Source organism: Gorilla gorilla, chromosome X, assembly GCF_029281585.2.
Source record: "Gorilla gorilla gorilla isolate KB3781 chromosome X, NHGRI_mGorGor1-v2.1_pri, whole genome shotgun sequence".
Classification (NCBI taxonomy): domain Eukaryota; kingdom Metazoa; phylum Chordata; class Mammalia; order Primates; family Hominidae; genus Gorilla; species Gorilla gorilla.
The window spans coordinates 33829424-33853222 of NC_073247.2; the positions used below are offsets into that span (position 1 = coordinate 33829424).

At 42.4% G+C, this 23799-nt stretch overlaps 1 protein-coding gene across 1 annotated transcript in view; it reads left to right on the forward strand.

Annotated features, from left to right (window-relative positions):
* Positions 1 to 532: 532 nt before the first annotated feature.
* PTCHD1 (patched domain containing 1) overlaps positions 533 to 23799 on the forward strand; it is a 68800-nt gene continuing 45533 nt past the window's right edge. Inside the window, exon 1 of the mRNA XM_031006127.3 lies at positions 533 to 991. Coding sequence (XP_030861987.1) covers positions 641 to 991 — 351 coding nt within the window. The 5' untranslated portion in view covers positions 533 to 640. The remainder of the gene's footprint in view (positions 992 to 23799) is intronic.

Consider the following 23799-nt stretch of genomic DNA (forward strand, 5'->3'; position numbering starts at 1 on the left):
ATCGGGGCCATTTCTTTATTTATCTCTGGGTCTTCCCGGAGGAGGGCAGAGAAGGGGAGAGCGAGCTCGGCGGGCCGGACCGGGGGAGGGGAGCGAAGGGAGGGGAGGGGACTGGGTGTAGCCTGGAATTCTCCGTCCTCGTGTTCCTGGGCGGGCGCGCAGAGTCTCCTGGCGATAGCGCCGTCGCCGCTCCCCGCGCCACCCCGTCGTTGGCCTTGGGGGTCGGGTGAGTGGGGTCATGACGAGCCGCGGGGGCTGCCCCGGGCCCCGCCCGCGCTGAGAGGGGACGCGGCCGCGCGGCGCGGAGCCCCCCGGGCGGGGAGGCGGCGGGGGGTGGGGAGGGCGCACGCGGTAGGGCGGAGTGGGGGCGGCGCAGAGGCCGCCAAGCTGGGGGGCTCTCCGGGAGGGCGCGGCCGCGGGCAGGAGGGCGTGTCTCCGGCCCGAGGGGACCCTCCCGAGGCGCGGCGCGGGACTCCCCGATGGTGGTGCCGCGGCTCCGGGAGAGCTCAGGGTCTCGCCGCCGCCGCCGTCGCCGCCGCAGCGGGCGCCACTGCCGCCGCCGCCGCCGCCGCCGCCGCCGCCGCCCGAACCCGCGCCGAGCGTGCGCCTCGCCCTCCTCCCGCGCCCGCTCTGCTCTAGGATGCTGCGGCAGGTTCTGCACAGGGGCTTGAGGACGTGTTTCTCCCGGCTCGGCCACTTCATTGCCAGTCACCCTGTCTTCTTCGCCTCGGCGCCGGTGCTCATCTCCATCCTGCTCGGCGCCAGCTTCAGCCGCTACCAGGTCGAGGAGAGCGTGGAGCACCTGCTGGCGCCCCAGCACAGCCTGGCCAAGATCGAGCGCAACCTCGTTAACAGCCTCTTCCCGGTCAACCGCTCCAAGCACCGTCTCTACTCGGACCTGCAGACCCCCGGGCGCTACGGCCGGGTCATCGTCACCTCCTTCCAGAAAGCCAACATGCTGGACCAGCATCACACCGACCTGATCTTAAAGGTGAGAGGGGACGGGTGCGGGCAGACTCCGCCAGCGCCGCGGCCGCGGTCGGACTGGCTCTGCGCTGGGGTCCCGGCTGAGAGCGCCACCTCTCCTAGCCCAGGCAGCTGCCGCAGGGACTCTCCTGCACCGCGCGCCCCAGGGCGGCCGACTGGAGCCTCCCAGCCTCCTGCACAGGGAGCGTCGGGGTCCGGGTCCGGCCCTGCCCGCGTCGCCTCTACCGCCACCCCGCAGCTGCTGCAACAGTTGGGGCGGCGGCGGCCACAGTGCTGTGGTCGGTGCGCTTGTTTTGGTCGCAGTGGGCTTGGGGGTGGGGAGGCTTTGGGGTAACTGGGCCAGGAAGGAGCAGAACGAGAGAAGACATTCTGGAAAGTCCTACTACTTGAGAACAAAATACTATGCTTGGAGGGGATTCCGAGATACCCCTCTCTGTCCTCAGTTTTCTTTCTCCCTTTTTCTGGCCCCCCGGAGTGTTTGGGGAACGGTTGTTGGTGTGGGATGTTGGGAAAGGACAAAAGAATGTGAGGCGGGATGGTGATGAAGATGCCTCCCACCCACCCAGAAAGAAGTGTGGTCTCTGGCGAGGACAGGGGGCTGCCCTGCTGCTCTCTTCTCCGGAGCGAGGTAGCCATCTCTATCTTCTAGGGTATGAAATTATGTTTGTAATTCGCAGTTACTTCGTCTTTCACAGTAGCTCCTCAAGAAATGCCAAAACTTTGGGAAAAGAGGGAACCGATCAATCCGCTTTTATTTGGGTGCATCTGAGCATGGGGGAGAGGGGCAGAGCCCGAAGGGTGAGAACAGAAGCCAGGCTGTGTGGCCCCGAGAAGAGCACAGGAAACCGAGCAGCTGGTTAGAGGGTGACACTCGCAGAAACCGGTTGTGCCATCAGCTTGAGGTGGGAATTTGATGTGGAAAGTGAGGTTAATGGTGGTAACTTTCAGGAACTTCCTAAGAAAAGCAGAGGAATGAGGACTAGAGATGGAAAAGTGGAGACCTCAGGAGAGAAAAGTAAAAATAGGTGAGAATGTTCCATCTGAATCCCTGATGGGGACTGTGGGGCTTGTTTACTTAAGGTTCTCCTTTGGGGAGGGCAGACAAGAACCAGTCCCAGCTGAGACTCTGGTGCAGAGGGATGGAAGGTGATGGTTTTTGTGTGAGTCCAGATCTGGTACTAGAGGCTGGTTAGATTTCTAGTCTACTTATCCCAAGGGGAGTCTGCCGGGAAACCTGGGGAACTCTTTCCTCTTCTTTTCCTCTACAGGTAATAGTTTATCCCTAGAGACAAGCTAATTTCCATCCATTATTTTCCTATGTCCGTTTGTTGACATGTTATCAATTAGCAATTAGTAATGAGGGGAATCTGACTAGAGGCTCAGTGGAATTAGGATCTTCCCACACGGAGTGGCTCATGATATTTTTAATGGCACACAAATCACACATTTACTCATCACAGAACCTTAATAACATTAATCCCGAGATGTTTGTTTTTCTCATGATTAGACTTCCAGCATCAAAGTGGTTTTTTTTTTTCTCTCAATACTTTAGTGACTATATTTTGGGACACAGATAAATACTGCTCCAAAAGCTTTCCCAAGAAAACACGTAGTAGATTCATCATGGGCATAAGGAAACTGTAATTTAACCAGTTCTGACAGTTGGAAATGCCCCGTCTTTTGATTGGTGATCTACTAAATGATATTTCTTTTTGTGTTTTTTCAAGGTGATGTTTCCATTGCCTTTTTCCCCCCCCTCACAAACCATCACACCACTGTGACAGGCAGTCACCAGTTACAGTCACTCTCAAGGTTAATGAGACATCAACAAGCATTATCAGATCTCTTTTCAACTGGATTACTTCTTCCCTATTTGATTTTGATCAGTTCAGGACAGAAAACAGTGCTATAGGAGAAGGTTGAGACTGGAGAGACGGAGGCTTGGTTTGCCTCCATATCTAAAGGGCAACTTTAAAGGACAATGGTCAAATCAGTGGATTGTTTTAAGAACTGGGATGGTTTTTCATCTTCTAGGTGTCTGAGTAAAACCAAAACCAAGCCTAACAGTGGTCCGAACTTATTTCTAGCTGATGACTCTCTGGTCAAATGAGTTCATACAGCTTATAAAAATCCGGACTTACGGAACCAAGGAATTAACTGTCTTCAATTTTAAATTATATGTTTAATTTTTTCTTTCTGCATCGAGCTCCTACTTTTGGTAGATATGGAGCCAGGGGACAGGAAGATGGACCTTCATTAGTCATGGTAATGTAAAGTGTGGGAGTGAGCACTTATTTATTTTTTTATTTTTTTCATTTAGAGACATGATGAGTTGTCCTTTAGGAAAGGTGTCAGGAGTGAAAGAATCACTGTTATTGTTGTTACTAGTGTTATTCTGATACTTCGTTACTGGCATCAAGGATAGCATTGACAGTTAACACTACACAACAGCGAACAGTCCCTGCCGGTTTTATGGCGTCACATTTGAAATGAAGTGAAGTGGACAGAGCATAAGCAGGTCTGAGGCTTTTTCAGACCCCAGTACAGAACTGAGGAGGTGACTTGTAGGGCTGTGTAGGGTGTTGTTGCTTCGAGCATGAAGAGTAGACCCATTCTCTCCTCTTAATGTTTTGGGATTGTACCTGTGCAGTGAAGGAGATCCTTCTTGGGATATTGGTCCCACTATTTGCTGACAAAAAAAAAATAGACTGGGAGGGAGTGATGACAGAAAACGAAAAGCCAGGTTGACGTTTTTAAATGTAATTGAGAGTATTACAGAAAAATATCTGTATTTGAAAAATCCAGCTGATCTGGTTTGGAGGAGCTTTCTCGAATATGCGCAAGTGATATGATTACCATACTCTGACCACTGTAGCGTAGAAGTTGACCCCACACTGTGAGGCATGACTCCCCCCAGCGTTGGTTTCCCCTGAAGGCTACAGGGCAACGATGCATTATTAGGCAAAAGTGGGTAGGACATGGTGGTGCTGATAAGGGCTCATGCAGTAATTTCTGAACCTCTTTAAATAAATGCTGCTCTTCAAACATCTTCCTTTTCCTAGAAAATTAAATTTAGCTGATTATATCTTTTAACAGAAGATCCGTGATGTTCATCTCAAAGCAAATTTCAAAGGAGGGCCTCACAAGCTTTTATAGATACGTTTCGTTGCGATCACCTAAAATGAAGTGTAAGTAGGTCCCTTTGATAATTGATCCAGGCTGTTAACAAAACAATTCTTGATTTATTCCAGAATCATCTATTTAAAGTGAAGAATCAGTACAGCCCAGTACTTATGATAATGACATCATCTTTATAGGACTTTATAGGTTATAAATATACAGTATGTTTAAATACAGTAAATTGGGAAAAATGCTGTATCCCATTTTACATATGAGAAAACTACTTCTTAGAAGTTAACTGACTTGTCCATGGGAAAAAAAACAAGGCTAGAACCAGGACTGGACTGGACCCAGGGTTTTGGACTCCAAGCCCAGTGTTCTTTTCACTGTAATTTACTTTCATATGATACACTACTGGAATGATTTAAAATGTACATTTTTGTTATCCAAATGAAGTACAGTTGACCAAAGTTTTATATCCCATCCCATCCAGTTGTTCTAATAGTGGTAATTGGATCATAAGAATATTTTTCTTGACTGATTCTGTCTAGTGTCAATTAAAATCCACATACAGAAACTCCAAATACCCAAAGTAAAGCATAAGATATTTATAATTAACAATATACAAGGATAGAAAGAAGATTTTTTTGGAAAAAAAATCTCTGGATGATTGAATGTAGCTGCTTCCTGATTGAGTGCTGCTCATTGGCAGGGTCCAGGTTGACTGAACTTTAGTGCCTTACACAGTCCCTGGCACATAATAGCTACTCAATAAATACTTGTTGAATAGACCCTCCCTAGTTTACTCAGACATTTATGTGATGAGTTAAAGAAAATTCCATAAAAACGAATTTGAAATGTATTTACATAGTGAGATTTTTATTTTTACAACTTTACAGACAGTTACTAGGATTCTTTGTTTGCAAGATATCATTCTTCCCTCCTTGATAACCCCCGTAGTCATATCAAAGCGTATTTCAGTTTCAAAATTGGGTAGGGGAATTGCCTTTGTACAAAGTCCTCTTCTTCAGGGGAAACTCAGAATGTTTTATTCCAAACCACGGGAAGGACGCATCCTCACATAGCAAACATTCTTCCATTTACTAGGAGATCTCATTTCGTTCAAATATCAAGTTTCTGTTTTACTTAAACCTTTTATGTTTAAATACATTAAATAGAATTAAGTTGCAAACAAGGTTAATAAAATCTAACCCTAAGTTATTTACTTCAGGCTTTCCAAGAAGGGCAGCGTAACTGCTAGCTCGGGGTCATAAAGACTGGGTAGCTAGATCAAGATCATAGTTTTTCCAAATGCTGTCTCAACACTTTCAATCATTATGGGAATCACCATCATTTCTTCCTCTACAATCTAAGGATCAGCAAATTTCAGCCTAGTTTTTAACGTAGACTGAGTTTTTACAGTTTTAAAAGATTATAAACACAACAAAACAAAAACCAAGAAAGCTATATAGCTGAAATTGTGGCTCACGAAGCCCGAGAGATTTGCTATCTGTACGTTAAAAGTTCCTATGTTGTATTCTAAAATTTCATTACTAGAGCACTTTCAAGAAGTTAATACTGTTAATCTGTAAGGCAGTAGTTCTCAACCGGGGCTGACTGTGCACCCACCCAGGGGACATCTGGCAATGGCTGGAGACATTTTTGGTTGTCACAACTTGGGGAAGAGGCATGTGCTACTGGTATCTAGTGGGTAGAGGCACAGCGTAGCCCCCACAACAACAAAATTACCCAGCCCCAAATGTTAATAGTGCCAAGGTGGAGAAACTCTCTGCTTTGCATGTTTCTTTTGTTTTTTAAAGATTCTTTTTTTGCTACTTTGATTATGTAAAATGAAAAAATACCAAAGAGAAGTTCATAGAACTCTGGGGACAAATATTATGACCTCTGAGATGATGCTCTCTTGGGCAGTTGAGCAGAGACCAGATTTTCCAGTGTAATCGTCCCCAAAATGCAGTTATCTTGCTCTCTTCGATGGCTCTGTCCCTTCAGGTCTAAATCCCACCTGCTGTAGAGGAGCCCAAGAAACTGAATGCAGTATAACTGCTTGAATGACGAAGTGGCTAAGTTGACACTGGCCTTTGAGACTTGTCCATTACTAGAGTGCCCATTATTGGCATGCCTTAAGCATCAGTCAGCAGCAGTCACCCACTTAGGTCGGGCTTCTTCTGACAGTGTGTAAGACCCCACTGTGAGCAGCGGCCTGAGGAGGCAGGAGGCAGTGCTTTGTTGCCTATTCCAGCCTCTCTGCTTTTCCAACTATAAAATGACAAGAGAAGAGCTTGTATCAAAGAAACACGGAATCAAAGAACCTTCGGTTTAGAAGGCACCTTAAAGGTCATCTCCACAGAGGCTGATGCTAGAATCTTCTCTTAGCATCTCAGGGTGCTTTGTTTGGTGACAGGTGCTATGAAGCCTTGGGCAGTCCATTCCCTTCTGGTGAGTTATCCAAGTGGCAGATACTCTTAGAAAAGATTGAGCCTGGGCCTGAAAGGGCAGCATTTGTGCATTTGCTGGGTCAATCAATTGACTTTTACTCTTTATTTTTGTACTAGGGGAAAATTAAGGAGAGACTGAGATCGGTTTTCATTCTCCTTTCATTTCGTAGGTAGTGTATCCGAATAATCTAAGCACAGTCTCATCCTAGGGTTGTCTGACTTTTAAGTACATTTGATTTGTGCGATTAGTATGTCAAATGCCCACTTGTCCCATTTAGATTTGGGGAGCAGTCTTTTAATTCTCCATTTAGGTACACACTTGAGACAAACTTTGATTAAACTGAAATTTAGATATAAAGCCTTAGTGGGAGAGGAAGCCCACCTTTGTAATGACTCATGGCATCTTGATAGATGCCATATTAGAGTTAGGAAAGGATGATTCTATTTTAAATGACCACAAAAACTGAGCCTCTCAGGATTCACCAGACCTATAAAGCTCACAGGACAGTCAAGCATTGAACTGATGACTCCTTAAAAATACGAGAAGGAGAACTAAGCTAACAGAAGTTATTTGTTTTCTACCTGAGTGTTTCCAGTCCCTTGGCACAAAAGCCAGGGAAATGTGAGATGCTGGTGAGCTGATCAACTTTGACTTTGTGGGATGTGCCATCTGGTACCTGATTTCGGGGCTCAGTGTGAGCCCCAAGTGATACTTGAGATAGGCTTAAAGCAGACCTTTGAAGTCACCTGCTTGATAGCACATCACAGCAAGCAGGCCTGTCTGCAGCACTGCCTGTGTCTCCGCCACATACCCGGAAGGCCACAGAACTACCGAGGAATCCTGCCAGACTGATTTAATGACCAGCAGGGGAGGTGAGTAATCGCTAACCTTTAAAAGACAAGAAAAGGAAAAAAAGGAAATCAACACCAGTTGTTATTTCTTACGGGAAGCCCCGAATAATATGTTGTGCTTGCAACTTCTGAATTCATATTTTGAACAAAAGGAGGCAGTGAGGAAATAGAAAAAGCTATTTTTATCTTCTTGCTCTCTAAGAAATCCTCTTGAGAATATTGTTTCTGCTGTTTTGAAAGATCCCCATTGTTAGGTTTTCCACTTTAGGTTTAATTCATAGGCTTCAAGTACAGTTAAGATGATTTATGTAAGTGCAGTCGGTTATCTTGGGAGGTGATATCAGAAAAGGCTGATAGGGGAGTGGGGAAGTAAAACAGTGAGTAGCAGGAAGCCAATCAAGAGAGTATTATTAAGCAAGTGTCTACTGTGGGCAACTGGGGCTCAGTCTCACTAGGGAACTCTGGGAGACACTGTAGAATGTGTTGGAGAAATCTCACTTGTGGATAAAGAAGCTGAATATTTTCTCCCCAACTCCAGCCATCATCGGTTGATTCAACTACATTTAGAAGCATTAAATTTCTGGCATTTTCATATGCTGTGTTTCTCCCCATATATATATATATATTTTTTTTTTTTAAAGAATTGGGTACAGAGCTACAGGTGTTTGTGGCAAGCAACCTTAGCATGGAGAGGTGAGTGTGAGCTGAGACTATATGGGTGGGACCCTGAGAGCATCTGCCCTAAGGGTCTTATATTCATCTAGAGTTACACATCGAGAGATTTAGTGCCCCGTTTCTAGGGAATGGATATTCATCCCTTTACTCAACAAGATGGCTATGGCCCTGTCTCCATGAAGCTTACAGTTAAGAATCATCCAGCATAGCTATTTAGTTATTCTCAAGTTTGACAAGTGCCAGTGGATGCTGGTAAAGATGACTCCAAACAGGGCCTAGACACCAACATGATGTGTGGTTTTAGATGCCAAACCTCTACATTTGAGAGGCACATATTCATTCTCACCTTTATGAATACAGAAGTCTGCAGGCCCCCATCTTCACACATCTACTTTTGTTGTTCTCCCTAAAAGTGCCCTCCCTCCTCTCTTTAAGGACCAGTTCACATGCCTTCTACTTTATGAGGCTTTCTCAGATTCATGGCTTCTTCTCTCCCTTAAATCTATTGGGCTTTCATTCTTATACACATTCTTTAATGCAGAGCTGTAGACTCATGTAATTTGCTATATTGTCATGTGATCGTTTCTCTTAAGAGAGATAATGAACTCTTCAGGGGCAGGAACAATGTCTGACACTGCCAAATCTCTCCTAGAGCCTAGCATAATGTGGAGTTTGCAGCAGGTGCTTAATAAATTGTTACTGGTTTATAGCTTGTAAGATGGAAAATGTGCTCTGCCTCCCTGTTGATTTATTTTGGTCAAATATAATTTTGCCTGGTAGCATGACCATGTGATTTCTTTTGCTCTATATTCATTTTTCATCCTTGACAAATCTTGGTTTCAAACTTGTTGATAAGCAATAAGCATCCATTCTGTTTCCAGATCTGCTGCCATTTATATGAGGAGAAATTCTTGGAAAACCAAATATCTGATGACCTTCCCTGGTCCAAGTACAGTTTGGGAGGGTATAAACTTGACCTCAGTCCCCATTCAGTGGTGCATTTCCATGTGGGAGGGTGGATCCCTGTGCAGTTCCCAGTGAGCACCCTGGAAACCAGGTCCCCACACTACACATTCCCTTATTTACTTAAAGAAAAGTCTCAAAACATTGGCCACACCCATATTCAAATGTAAATAGGAAACACACTTAAAAGAAAACATCAAGGACAAGTGCTTTTCCTGACCAGAGCACCAGTGTTCAGGAGATCACCATTCTGATGTTGCTTAGTCCCACTCTTCTTAAAAGTTAGCCCAGAGTAACAGAAAGTATTGTTCTAAAAGGCAAACTTAAAAGAAAATGATACTGGTACAAAATCAGCATATTTCTGTGAGTTTAATGGAAACACTAAAAATGCTAATTTTTCAGCGTGGAAGATAAAGATTCCTTTACCCATTCCTCCATGAGGCTCTCCTGCTGTCACTAATACCATGGCTTTGTCAATTCTTTCTAATTGTCTCAAGAAAAAATAATGCATCTCTGCTATAGAGCTGTCATTACAAATGCTCAAGAACATTTTGTGATATTTATACCTTAATTGTATGAGGTCTGAGTTGTTGGATTTTGTTTTTGTTCTTGTGGTATAGGCAAGTAGTCCTACTGAGTAAAGATTGTTTGATTGCTGTCAGACTTTCTAACATGCACACACATCACCTAGGCATCTTGCTAAAATACAGACTGATTCAGAGGGTCTGGGGTGGGACTTGCAAGTCTGCATTTCTAACAAGATCTGAGGTGATGCTGATGCTACAGATCAGCAGAACACACTTTGAGTAGCGAGGCTCAAATTTAACTGTTGTAAACAGAAAACTGGATTTAGAATCAGGAAAGCCAAGTTCAAGTTCCAGTTTTCCTAAGTATGTATCTTTGGGCAAGTCACCTAACCTCCCTGAGAAACACTCTCCTTATTTGCACTGGGTGTAATAGCATCTCTTTCACCCACTTAAGGTAAAGATAGAATGAGATAAAGTATGTGAAGGCACTGTCTAACCATAGCCTTCTGTAAAGTGTGTTATCATTATTACTATTTACTTTGAAAATGACTGCGATTTCCTCACATGTGCCAGCTCTTTCAAAGCCATTATTGCCTGTTGAGTAATACACATGTAGCCACTTTTTTCTTTGATCCAACAGGCAATAATGGGTGCTCAATCTACATTCAATACTCATATTGCCAATTTGTTGGTCTTTAATGACTCCATCTGAGTCATTACAGACAATTGGATTCAACCTACTGCTGAGCATGCAGCTCCTCTTCCTGCAGAAAGTTCTTAGGCAGGCAGAGCTGCGGATGGGGATGGGTGCATTGCATTCCAGCACACCAAAGTGGTTCCTCTGGGCTCAGAACCTACTCTTCATGCCTGATGGGGCTTTGCACACAAAAAAAGCCTTCACTTCCTGCCCAGGGAAGTGCCTTTTGAATTAAAGGTTCTGAGAGGCTGCGGGCTCTGGTTTCAGGGCTCTCCTCACCACATCTCACAGCACAGCATGCCAAAGAGGGATTCTCCAGTGATTTAGGTGAGAACGTTGATCATTCTCCTCTCTTACTGAATTTACATGACTACAGTGTTTCCCTGGGAAATCTCGTCCACATAAGTAGATCTGCAAGCACTTCACAGGGAAGAGTGTCATCAGAATTGCCAGAGATCAGGAGCACCAGGCAAAGTGATAATTGTAAAGTCCTTTGAAACTGGAATGTTGCGAAATTTTGCAGACTGTGAATTTTGATCATTTGGTTCAGTGTGCTTCCCCACCTACCCCTTCAGAAAATTGCTTTTTATAGGATCCCAAAAGAAATCCACAATTATTCAGGCTCCACATCAAATCCACCAAAGAAGATTCCTCTGCCTATCTGGTTCTCTATCCCTAATCTCTTCAAACAAAATTAACCTCTGTGTAAGTGAGGGTTAGCAGTACTTCTCAAACTTTGTACTTCTGAATTCCCTGGGAATTTCAGCATGCAGATTCTGATTCAGTAGGTCTGAGGCAGTAGCCCTGACATTCTGCACTTCCAGCAAGCACCCAGGGATGTTGATGCTGCTGGTCTGCAGACCACATTTTGAGTAGAGCAGTAGATTAGTGGATCTCAGGAACCTTGCTGAACCTTCGTATATCCTGACTACTCAGTTCTATTTAATTGCCTCTGTAAGCTACAGTAGTGGCTCTCCAACTTGAGCAGATAGGCATTGGAGAACTTGTTCAAAACAGATTGTGGTCTCCACCCCAGAGAGTTTCTGAGTCAGTAGGTCTGGGGTGGAGCCTGAGAATTTGCATTTCTGACAGGTTCGCAAGGTGATGCTGTTCTTGCTGGTCCAGGGACCACACTTTCAGAACCACTGCTATAAAGTATCCTAGAAATTAGCTACCAGGACTACTTCCAAAAATGCAGTCTCTCTCTGTGGAATCTGGCCAATAAGATACAAGCAGGATGAAAAAGTTGTTTGCTCAGCACTTAATTCTGAATGATGCTATAATAGCTCTTCTACAAAGGGTATTAAATAAATCTGAATATCTGAAGTTTGCACTGTAAGGCAAGCATGTTGAACAGAGGGCCATACTCTACTGCCTGTCTCCTGGTGTTGGAATTCAGCAGAAAAGGGCTGAGTAGAAGAAAGGACACCCTGAGATGGAGGAAGAGAGATACACCTCCCCCACAATACACACACACGATGGATGGTGTTGCTACCATCTCCACATATGGGATTGCCAAAGCTTTCGTTCTTCCAAAGACTTCCCATACAGGGTCATCTGCCATTTGCCTTTTCCGGAACTTCCTTTAAAGCAAATCAGATGGTACAGCAGGCACAAATAGGAGCTACATGCTGCATTTCTGAGACAGGGTCCCAGTACTGTGGTTCTGTTAAAGAAAAAGTTACTCAAAACCCTTGTTAAAGAATGGTAAGGCAGAGTTTATTCAGCAGGAGCCACTGAGATAGTATAGGGACTACTGCAGTGGGGTTTTGCAGTAGGGGAGAGATCCGACCCACACGGAATGTGACAGGGAAGAGTGGGAATTTATAGCCAAGGAGCAGGATGGGGTCAGTGGATACAACATTATTAAGAGGAAACATCAAGGGGAAGGGGCAGATTCTAGCTAAACCAATCCGACAGGATTCTTGCTGAAAGCTGGCCAGGATGATCAGATATCATCTGAGAGATGGTCAGAGATGAATAATTTAGTCAGATATCTAGAATGATCAGATACAGAGGGTGGGGGATTATGGTTAAATGGATTTAGAAGAAGTCTTCCTAAAATTGGGTGATGTAAAGACAGAAAAGGAAATCTGAATGCCAAGGGTTAGTTGGTGAGAAGGTTCAGAGGAGCCTGACTAGAGTTTGGTAAAGGAGAGTCGTCAGTTGTCAGAGGTGAGGTGTCCACAGGGAGGACCCTGGCAACTAATGTTCAGTGTCAATTACTGTTTGATGTCAAGTGCTGTCAGAGAGAGGTGACAGTTGCAACCAAAATTCAGTGGGTACCAGTTTAGGCAGAGTGGAAAAAGCATTGCTTTAGAACCCAAAGTTTTGTGTTTGAGGCTGTGAACTATTAATGTGTCCTTGATCAAGTCAGTCACTTAACCTCTCTGGGAGGTCTCAATTTCTTCATCTATAAAATGGGATCAACAATATTATCATTGTGAAATCCACCCAGTGTTCTCCCTTAACAAATGCTTACTCTCCAGGAGAATGGACTTGTCAGAGCACGATTCTGAAACTTTATCCTAGGTTCCTTCCCATTTCAGCCCCCTTCAGCCTTTCTGCCTTACTTAAGAGTTGGTGGGGGGAGAGTCAACAGGGGTCAGGGATTCAAAGAAATCAATTTGAAGCACTACAGCCAGGGAAGGGAATAGAAGACAGGAAAAAACTATACCACTAGAGAAATACTTGTGAAGGTCACAGGTCTACTAAACGACTGAGATTTCATTGGAAGATTATATAGCAATTTCCCCTTACCACACTTTACTACCACATCAGCAGAACTCCAGTTTAATAATAGTGGATTACAACTGAAAGAGCAAAAAGACACAGACCCTCTCTGAGGAGAAGTATGTGGGAAAATCCAACGTCAACAAGAGAGACAAAAACAAGGACAGTAGAGGAAATTAAAGCTTCTGGTACCTATAGCTACAACAAACATTAAATACATTCTGACCCCTAGATTAACATAAATCTTCCCTGTAAAGTCCTGTTATCTTAGTTCCTATTAACTGATATAACATGTCTAACCTTGAAGAAAAAATTACAAGGCCAGCCAAAATAAAATATATATAGTCTGAAGAGACAAAGGGAACATCAAAATCAGACTTGGATATGGGAATTTAAATTCAATACCAGACAGGGAATTGAAAGTAACTATGCAGGCCAGGCGAGGTGGCTCATGCCTATAATCCTGGCACTCTGGGAAGCCGAGGTGGAAGGATAGCTTGAGGCCAGGAGTTCATAACCAGCCTGGGCAACATAGCAAGACCCCGTCTCTACAAAAAAATTTAAAAAATATTAACAGTGCATGGTGGTACATGCCTATAGCCCTAGATTCTTGGGAAGCTGAGACAGGAGGGTCATTTGAGCCCAGGAGTTCGAGGCTGCAGTGAGCTTTGATCACACCACTACATTCCAGCCTGGGTAACAGAGTGAGATCCTGTCTCAAAAAAAATAAAGTAACAATGATTAATATGTTAAGGGCTTTAGTGGAAAAAGTAGACATCAAGACCACATGGGTAATGTAAGCAGAGAAGTGGAAACTCAGGATGAATCAAAAGGAAATGCTAGAGATAAACACTGGAACAGAAATGAAGAAAGGCTTTGATGAACTCATCAGTAGACTTACCTGCCAAGGAAAGAATCAGTGAGCTTGAATATAGGGCAATAGAAACATAACAAACTGAAACACAAAGAGTTAAAAGAGAAAAAAAAAAACAAACCCAAACAGAATATCTAAAAATTGTGAGACACCGTTATCAAAATATATGACATACACATAATTGGAATACCAGAAGGAGAAGAATGAAGCAGAAGATGTTTGAAGTAACAATGGCCAAAAACTTTCTAAAATTAAAGACACCAAACCACAGATCCAGGTAGCTCAAAGAACACCAAGACAGATAAGTACTCATAAAACCACACTTAGGTGTATCATAATCAAACTACAGAAAACCAAAGACAGAGGAAATCTTGAAAGAAGCCAGTGTCGGGGGGACACCTTATATATAGAGGAACAAGGAAAAGAATTACATTAGAGTTATCAGAGAAAAAATTGCAAGAAGAGAATGAAGATAAATAGTTAAAGGGTTAAAATGAAAAAAACTCAACCTAAAATGCAATAGCCAGCAAAATTATGCTTCAAAGTGAAGGAGATATAAAGACTTTCTCAGACAGAAACTGAATGAATTCATCTCCAGCAGTGTTGTCCCGCAAAAAGTGTTATAAGAAGTTGTTCAAGAAAAAGGAAAATTATATAGGTCAGAAACTCAGATCTATATAAAGAAGAGTATTAGAGAAGGAATAAATGAAGCTGAACTAAAATATTTTTATTTTTCTTACTCTTAATTGATCTGAGACATAACTTCATTTAAATCAATAATAGTAACAATATATTGGATGATTATAACATGGATAAGTGAAATGAATGGCAGCCATGTCACAAGGCATGTGAGGGAGGAACTGTGAATACCCTGTTATAACTGCACCACATATAAAGCAGTATTGTTTAAAGGTGAACTTAAATTAGGTATAAATGTATATTGTAAATGCTAGGGAAACCACTAAAAATTTTTTTAAAGAAGTAAAATTGATACACTAACAGAGGAGATAAAATGCTCAATTAAAACCAGAGAAGGCAGAAAAAGAGGAGGTAAAAAAAACAACAACAACAACAACAAAAAAAAACAGAAGTTACCACCATGGTAGATATAATTAATATCAATAATCACTTTAAGTGTGAATGGTATAAATATACAAAGTAAAAGATGATGACTGTCAAAGTGGATTATGGGGAAAAAAAAGACCTAACTCTACATTGTCTATAAGAAATCCACTTTAAATATAAAGAGTCATACAGTTAAAAGTAAAGGGATGGGGAAAGATACACCCTGCTAATTCTGCTAACCAAGAGAAAGCTAGAGTAGCTATGTTCATTTCAGACGAAGCTAACATCAGAAGAAGAACAATTATCAGGAAGAAAGAGGTGTATTACCTAATTATTAAGGGATCAATTCTCCAAGAAGATACAACAATCCTAAATATGTATGTACTTAACAACAGGGCATCAAAATACATAAGGCAAGAACTGATAGAACTGAAAGGAGAAATAGACAAATCCACTATTATAGTTGGAGACTTCAACATTCCTCTGTCAGTAATGGATTAAAAAAAAAAAGGCAGAAAATAAGTAAGGATATAGATAATCAGGACAGAGTAAGGGACAGCATGTCTACTACTCTGGGAAAATACATAATCCAACTCTAATAAGGGTACCTCTTACAGAAGTGTAGGGGTTAAATAGGAGAAGCAAGACACCGGAGATAGGGAGATGCCTTCTGTGCACCCAAGGAGCTGTTAAAGTCTGCAGGCAGAAGGCTTGGAATACAATAGCTGCAGAAAGAGAAGAAAGGACATAGATCAGATCACCATTTTCCAAAATGTGTTCTAGGAAAGCTCCCTTTAGTGCTGTTAAAAAAAAAAAAAAAAAAAGAGCTCTGTGGCCAAATAACTTTGGCAAACAATAGATGTGGTACCCCCATATCAGATCCTCATACTGCATGCACGTTATCGTAGTAAAAGCTCTAAAAAGTTCCTCTGTAAAGAAACCTATTTAACTCTGTCCAGTTTGGCATTTCTCAAATCTATTTGAGATGAATATTTTTTACTTTTTTGGTGGCTCCTATCAACATCCCAAGAATCTAATGTGCTTCAGAACATACACTGAAAATACCAGCCCAAAGATTGGGAGATAGAATTAATAAGACTTCAAGATAATTGGATCTGGGAGTCATCAAAGGGAAAAGGGTGACGTTGGCTTAGAAGTTTCCCAGCTGGGTGAGTAGAAAGAGGATGATGCTGTGTTAACCATTACAGGAAACAGGTGGAAGAACAAATTTGGAGAAAAGGATTCAGCTGTTGTATATATGCCAGTTGCAATACTCCCATACCATTTATTTGCAAATCTTCAGGAGGCAGATGGAAATTAAGATCCGGAGTTTGAAGAAGAGGTAAAGTGTTGATGTGAACTGGAGATTGGTCAGTATAAAGGTGACAAGTCAAACCACGGAGGTGGAATTCATTGCCCGTGAAGAATATATTCTGTTATGGCAAGATCAGAAGTGCTAAAGACAGTCTTGAGTAATATCACATTTACAAATAGGCAAAGGTAGAGAAGTCAGAAGAACACTGAGAAAAGCTAGGTCGAAAGATAGGAGGAGAGGAAAGAGTTGAGTCATGTAATTCATTATGGGAGAAAGAAAGGGTTTCAGTCAAACTACAAATATTTACTGAGTAACTTTGTTTGCCAGGCACATAGTAGAGGATGCAGCAGGGAAGAAACCATGCTCAGGCCTTACCAGAGCCTACTGGATTCCCATGAAAATGGAATCCATATTTTCATGGGAATCCAGTAGGCTCTGTCTACTTTTCCTATCCTGATTCAAATGGGATTCCAGTATGACAACTCCTGTGATTTGTCATGAATGGGAAACCAAGTGCCATCTTCAAAATTTCAGGTCTTAAATCTGGAGGAGGAAGCCAACATGCTTTTGGAGCCATGAATACTGTCCAAACTCCATCTGTTGCTCAGATTGGAATTTCGGTGGAATCACTGGACAGTATGGCTCAGCAGACTCCTGTAGGTAATGCTGCTCTATCCTCAGTTGACTCATTCACTCTGTTCACACAAAAGATGTTGGACAACTTACACAATTTTGCTTCATCGTTTGCTGTCTCTCAGGCCCAGATGACACCAAGCCTATATGAAACGTTCATTCTGCAAAATATGTTTCTGAAATGGTATGAAAACTTTCAAAGATGACTAGCACAGAACCCTCTCTTTTGGAAAACATAATTTGAATAAAATAATTTTTAATGGATTCTGAAATTTGTCATGTTTTGAAGATAACTGACTCCATTTAAAAGTATGAAGTCAAAGAATCATGAAACCTAGGTTTAAAAACTTCTTAGTGACTGAAGCTTAATTAAAATCTTTATTAAAAATTAAAAACATTGAAAACTGAAAAAAAATGCTTAACCATCTCAAGATATTTTTAGGTACTCCCTTGACTTTTTCTTGTTGACTTAACTGTGAGCCTCTGCTCAGAGTTTAAGGAAATGAAGATTTAAAAAGTAGCCATTGAATTTCTCTTCTTAGAACTCATTGTTGAGTTTTGGTTCAGCGCTAGGATAGAATCTAGACTGTAGTGGTTTGAGAAGTGAGTGGGAGGTGAGGAAATAAAGTTAGCAAGCACAAATCACTCTTTGAGGTATAGTTGGAGACATCAAATGTAAAGGGTTTATTAAAGAAGGGGAGATGTGGCAGAAGGTGGAAGGGACATGGGGTTAATGAGGCCTTTTTTAAAACATGGAAGAGACATGAAAATATTTTAAAACCCATGGGAAAGAATTAGTAGAGTTTGAGGACATGGGAGAAGAAGGAATGAACTGTACTAGAAAGAAGGAAAGGAAAGATAAAACCCAGTGAAAGCAATTGACCTTAAAAAGAGAGAGAGCCATGGGCCTTGATTTTCACAGGAGGGCAAGAAGGGGAGTAGGTTTAGGTATGTATATGGTGGCAGCAAGTTGGTAATTCCCATCTGGCTGGGGTTTGCTCTGGAAGATAGAAAACAAGGTCAGCAGCTGAAAATGAGTCTTGTCAAGTGCTAAAGAAAGAACATTCTAATATCTGTGAGCTTGGCGACCAATTGACAAGGGAATGAGAAGAGGCTAGGTCCTAATGTGGAAGCAATCTCTTTTACAGAATTTGAGTATGAAAGCAAAGGGACGGTCTCTCCTTCCCTTTTATCTCAAGATGAGCTAAAGTATAGAGAAGAAATTTAAGTGGAAGTTTGTTGAGAGAGTTCACATAGGGTATATTTAAATTTCAGAAGAAGAATATGGATTATAAAGTAAGAAAGAATTATTAACTCCGAGAATTATTTGGCATTTGAATAGCTCATCAGAGGAGACTGGAATGACCTAGAATGGTTTAAATAGAGGTTGGGATGGTGTGACCTCCAAGGATCACACAGCCTTTAAATTTCATCACATATCTCAGTGGTTCTCAACCCTGGCTACATATTAGAATCACCGTAGTAACTCAAAATATACTGTACCCAAGCCTTAAACCCATGGATTCTCATTTCAATGGTCTAAAAACGTGGCCTACTCCAAATACAGTCCACAGATTGGCAGCATCAGTAGCATTGGCAATCGCCTGGGACCCTATTAGAACTGCAGACTCTCAGGCTTCACCTAGACCTAGTAAATCAGAATCTGCATTTTAACAAGATCCTTAGTTGATTTCTACACATCTTAAAAGTCTGGGAAGCGCTAGACTAAAGCATGGTCTAAAGTGGGGCCCAAACTTAGGTACTTATTTGAAGCTCCCCTAGGAAACTCTAATGCACGGTTAGAGTTAGGAACTGCTGCTAGATAGAAAAAGAGATCATTTTACAACTGTATTAAGCGCATGTGATAAAATCTCACTGTATTCTATATACACACAAAGAAGAATGCAGGTAAAAACTGGTGAAATCCAAATAAGGCCTGTCACACTGACCAAAGTCAGTTTTGTGGTTTTGCTAATTTACTATGGTAATGAAACATATTAGGGGAAGCTGAGTAAGGGATACATGGGAACTCTAAACTAATTTGCAACTTCTCATGAGTCTTAAATAAAAGGTTTTTTTGAAAAAATTTAAGCTAGGCCGGGCACAGTGGCTCATGCCTGTAATCCCAGCGCTTTGGGCGGCCGAGGCAGGCGTATCACCTGAGGTTGGGAGTTCGAGACCAGCCTGACCAACATGGAGAAACCCCGTCTCTACTAAAGAAAATGCAAAATTAGCCGGGTGTGGTGGTGCATGCCTATAATCCCAGCTACGCGGGAGGCTGAGGCAGGAGAATTGCTTGAACTCAGGAGGCGGAGGTTGCGGTGAGCGGAGATCGCGCCACTGCACTCCAGCCTGGGCAACAACAGCAAAACTCTGTCTCAAAAAAACAAAACAAAACAAAAAAAACGTAAGCTAAGAGATCCTACCTAAGATGAAGAGCAGCTGCTTTCCATCATCATCTGAGATGTACATGGGCTCCATCATTTATTCGTAGCGGAGCCATTCAAGGATTTAAAGCAGAGGAAAGACAGATTTGGATTTGTGTTTTAGAAAAATAAGTCTGGTGGCATATGAAGGGTAGATGGAAAGCAAAAAAAGCTAAGTTAGGAAGCTGTTTCTGCCATCCACATAGATTATAAGGGCTAGAAACCAAATCAGGAGCAATGGAAATGGAGTAGCAGAGGATGGATTTGAGAGATTTGGGAGGCAAAATCAACAAGATTTTATGAATGATGCAAGGGTTCTCAATCTTGACTGTGTGTTATAGTCTTCTGGGATGCTTTTTAAAATACAGATCTCTAAACCCTCACCAAGAGATTCTGATTTAATGGTATGAGGGTGGGCGCAGGTATCTGAGTTTGTAAAGTTCCTCAGGTGGTTCAAATGGTCAGGGCTTACAGGGGCTAGATCAGAGACTCAGGGAGAGGAAGCGGGAAGTGCAGAGCAAGCCTCATAGGTTTTTAATCAAGTATTCCAGGAACCAGCATGGATGAGGAGGAGGTAGCAAAGATACAGCCTGGAAAAATTAGAGCGGTAGCCCTTCCTTTTCCATTTGTTTTATGTTGAGAAAAATCACAAAACTTTGAGTTAACATGTGTAAAGCCATAATCCTTGCAACTTATCTTCCCATGGCCTGTCTAGACAAACAGATTTAAAAAAAAAAAAAAAGTTCAGTTGTTTGTGCCATCTAAACATAACCTCAGCTTATTTTACACACACAGAGAGAGAGAGAGAGAAACATACAACTTTCTTGTCAATCCCAAAATCTGAAGTACACAAATATATACATATACATATATATATATATACATATATATATATATATATATATGTATATATATAAAGAAATCCTCCGGAAGCTAGGCTAGAATGGCTTGGGAACAAGGTGAAATTCTTTTTTTTTTTTTTTTTGAGACGGAGTCTCGCTCTGTCTCCCAGGCTGGAGTGCAATGGCGTGATGTCAGCTCACTGCAACCTCCGCCTCCCAGGTTCAAACTATTCTCCTGCCTCAGCCTCCCGAGTAGCTGGGACTACAGGCGCCTGCCACCACGCCCAGCTAATTTTTGTATTTTTAGTAGAGATGGGGTTTCACCATCTTGGCCAGGATGGTCTCGATCTCTTGACCTCGTGATCACCCCGCCTCGGCCTCCCAAAGTGCTGGGATTATAGGGGTAAGCCACCACACCCGGCCAAAATTCTTATTTTTTTTAACTGCTGCTAGCCATTCTGCGTATTTCGGAAAGCCCCTCCCAAGTTGTCTCCTAAAGTCCACCCAGACATTGTTCCCATCTTTCTCCAGAGAAATCTTTCATTTTGTGTAGGTTTGCTTTTATTCATGTAAGGCTTTTTTGGGGGGAGGGGGGAGGGAGAAGCCAGCCAATTGCTGCAACAGGTATGGAGTGTGGTTGCTCCTACTCCCCGCCTACTGGGGCAGCAGGGCAGCAGGCACAGCAAAGCTTCCTCAGCACTCAGTGCTAATAGACCCCGAGATTCCACGGAAGGTGTCCTGTGAGTGCGCACCCTACCCTCAGATTCACACGTTGAAAGCAGCCAATGACTGACAGACTGTCTTTTACAGGGTGATCTGCCAAAGCCACCAGTCTCTGCCTGATAAAAACAATCAGAGGTTTCCCTACTGAGAGTTGCTTGCCACCTATTGGGGTCTCTCTTTATAAAAGTGTGTGCAAAGCACCATGAAAATGTTTCCACCTCAAAATGGTCTGCTCTTTAGCATTTCACTTTTCCCTTTTAGGACATTTTTGCTCCTTTTCAACTGAAAAAAGTTACAAAGCTCTCTCATAGCCATTATAATTATGCACAAGCACCTCATAATATAAGCACATCACAGATTTTAACAATTATTTTAAGTGGTTAGTGTGAGATAGAAAACATTAAGGTGGCATGTCAGGGCTACTGCTATGTTCCAGGTTCTTCTATTACATTATGTCTCAGCTTTCTATGAGCTATGTTATTTACAAGGTAAAAGAATAACACCTAAGCTCATCCATTTCTTAAGTGAACCCAAACGTAGTTTGAGATCTGTAGGCTGGTTTAAATTGATTCTGGTAAAGCTACTTCAGCCTGGAAAAGGAGAGAAGAAATGATAGACTGAGAATTTTTAAATATTTTATTCTCATTCCAATGTGCTAGCCATTTTACAAATGCATATATTAATATCTGCCTGTGTATTCCCTTGAGGGCTGGGCTGGAAAAGCGTTGCTATACTTTCTGGTTTGGTTTTGTTTTTAAACTGCCACAGTATCTTTACTTTTACAAACATAAAAGTATATATACTTATTTTAACAATGATCCTTTCCCACATGTTCTGTTTCCTCTTGTTTGTTTGCTTTTTTGTTTGCTTGTTTTGCTTTTTTTCTCGAGTCTTTCAGAATTAGCTAGTACTTTTGCTTAATCACTTCTCAGTATTTAACAAGGTTTCAGGACATGCAAGGGGAAGCTGTTTAATGCACGCTGGTGATGCCAAGGAGATTGTACAAGAGTATGTTGGCTTGTCCAGAATGTTTCTATCTTGAGTATTGCGTGCCTACTCTCCACATGCACTGTGCTGGGAGCGGGGATATAACAAATAACAAGATTGAGTTCCTTTCTTCAAAGAGCTGAAAGAAGATGCCATTATAATATTTCAAGTGATAAAACAGATGTGTAAACACCCTGGGGACCAGGGAGGATCTAAAATGCATGTCTAGAGAAGGCTTCCTGGAGGAGGTTATGCCTAAGCTAAGCCCATCACTTCTCACAAGTCCAAACTCCTACAAGGGAGGGCAGGGGACTACAACTTGGCTGCTCACTCTGCAGCCCTTTCAGAAACAGCCCCAGTTTCTTATTAGTGCTGATTCGCACCGGCTTTTTCCCCAGAATAGAGGACAGGGCTCTAAAGAGTGCCCGGTAAATCCCTTCCAGCCTCACATCAAATAAGTCACTGCAGAATATCACATCCAGTAAACCTTGCCATTGTACCTCCAACAAAAAGAGAAGGGCTGCTTCTCAAAAAGAATACCACCCTCACATCATGAGAGAGGCAGTTGCTCTATGACAACGCCACTAGACAGCAAGGACAAATATGGGATTTCCAGGCATTAAATTAAAACCATCATGCACTTCACAAATAGCAACTTTTGGGTGAAGTTGCCAGCTACATTTTCTGATAGAGATGGGGAAATGTTTCTCAATGCACAGAGGAATGCTGAAGAGTGCTGAACACCTGTGATGGGCTTTTCTGCCAGGCATTTCATCTATGTTGTCTCATTCAGGAGCCAACAACACTACAAGACAGTAATCCCATTTTGATGATGGGGAAGCTGATGCTCCAGAAGGGTGACTTGCTCAAGGTCATCAGGAAGTGACTAACTTAGTTTGATATGAATAGAAGTCTGTATGACTGAAGTGTCAGACTCTTTCTACCATACCAGGCTGCCTCTGGGGCTCTTCTTTCTTGCAGTGTTTACAGTTTAGCTTACTGGTCTTGAAGTTAGACATTCTCCCACAGAACAGTAAGGAAAAGACAAAACAGCCTAATATCCAAGGGGCAAAAGGCTTGATCAGATACTTTGGAAAAGAAGATAGCCACAGGGCTAATGAGCATGTGGAAAGGTGCCTAGTTTCAGACATCATGGAAATGTGAATTAAAATCACATTGAGATACCAGTACACACACATCAGAATGGTAAAAAATTAAAAAGACCGGCAATACTGAGTGTTGCTGAGGATATGGGGTAACTGGAACTCTCATACATTGCTGGTGAGACTGTAAAATGTTATGATCACTTTGGGAAACAAACTAAATATATGCCTACTCTGTGATCCCAAAATTCCACCCATGAGTCTATATACCCAGTGATGTGCTGGGGCTGGCTCCTATTGACTCCTGAAATCTGACTGGCCACATCTTTTCCAAACTCCGACTCCTTTGGTAGAAGAAAAATGGCCATGGTGGGGTATTTACCAACACAAACCAGAGCTTTTTTATTATTATTATTGTTATACTGTAAGTTCTAGGGTACATATGCACAACGTACAGGCTAGTTACATAGGTATACACGTGCCATGCTGACTTCGCAACACCCATCAACCCGTCATTTACATTAGGTATTTCTCCCAGTGCTATCCCTCCCCTAGCCCCCCACCCCACGACAGGCCCTGGTGTGTGATGTTCCCACCCTGTGTCCAAGTGTTCTCATTGTTTAATTCCCACCTATGAGTGAGAACATGCAGTGTTTGGTTTTCTCTCCTTGTGATAGTTTGCTGAGAATAATGGTTTCCAGCTTCATCCATGTCCCTACAAAGGACATGAACTCATCTTTTTTGTGGCTCCATAGTATTCCATGGTGTATATGTGCCACATTTTCTTAATCCAGTCTATCACTGATGGACATTTGGGTTGG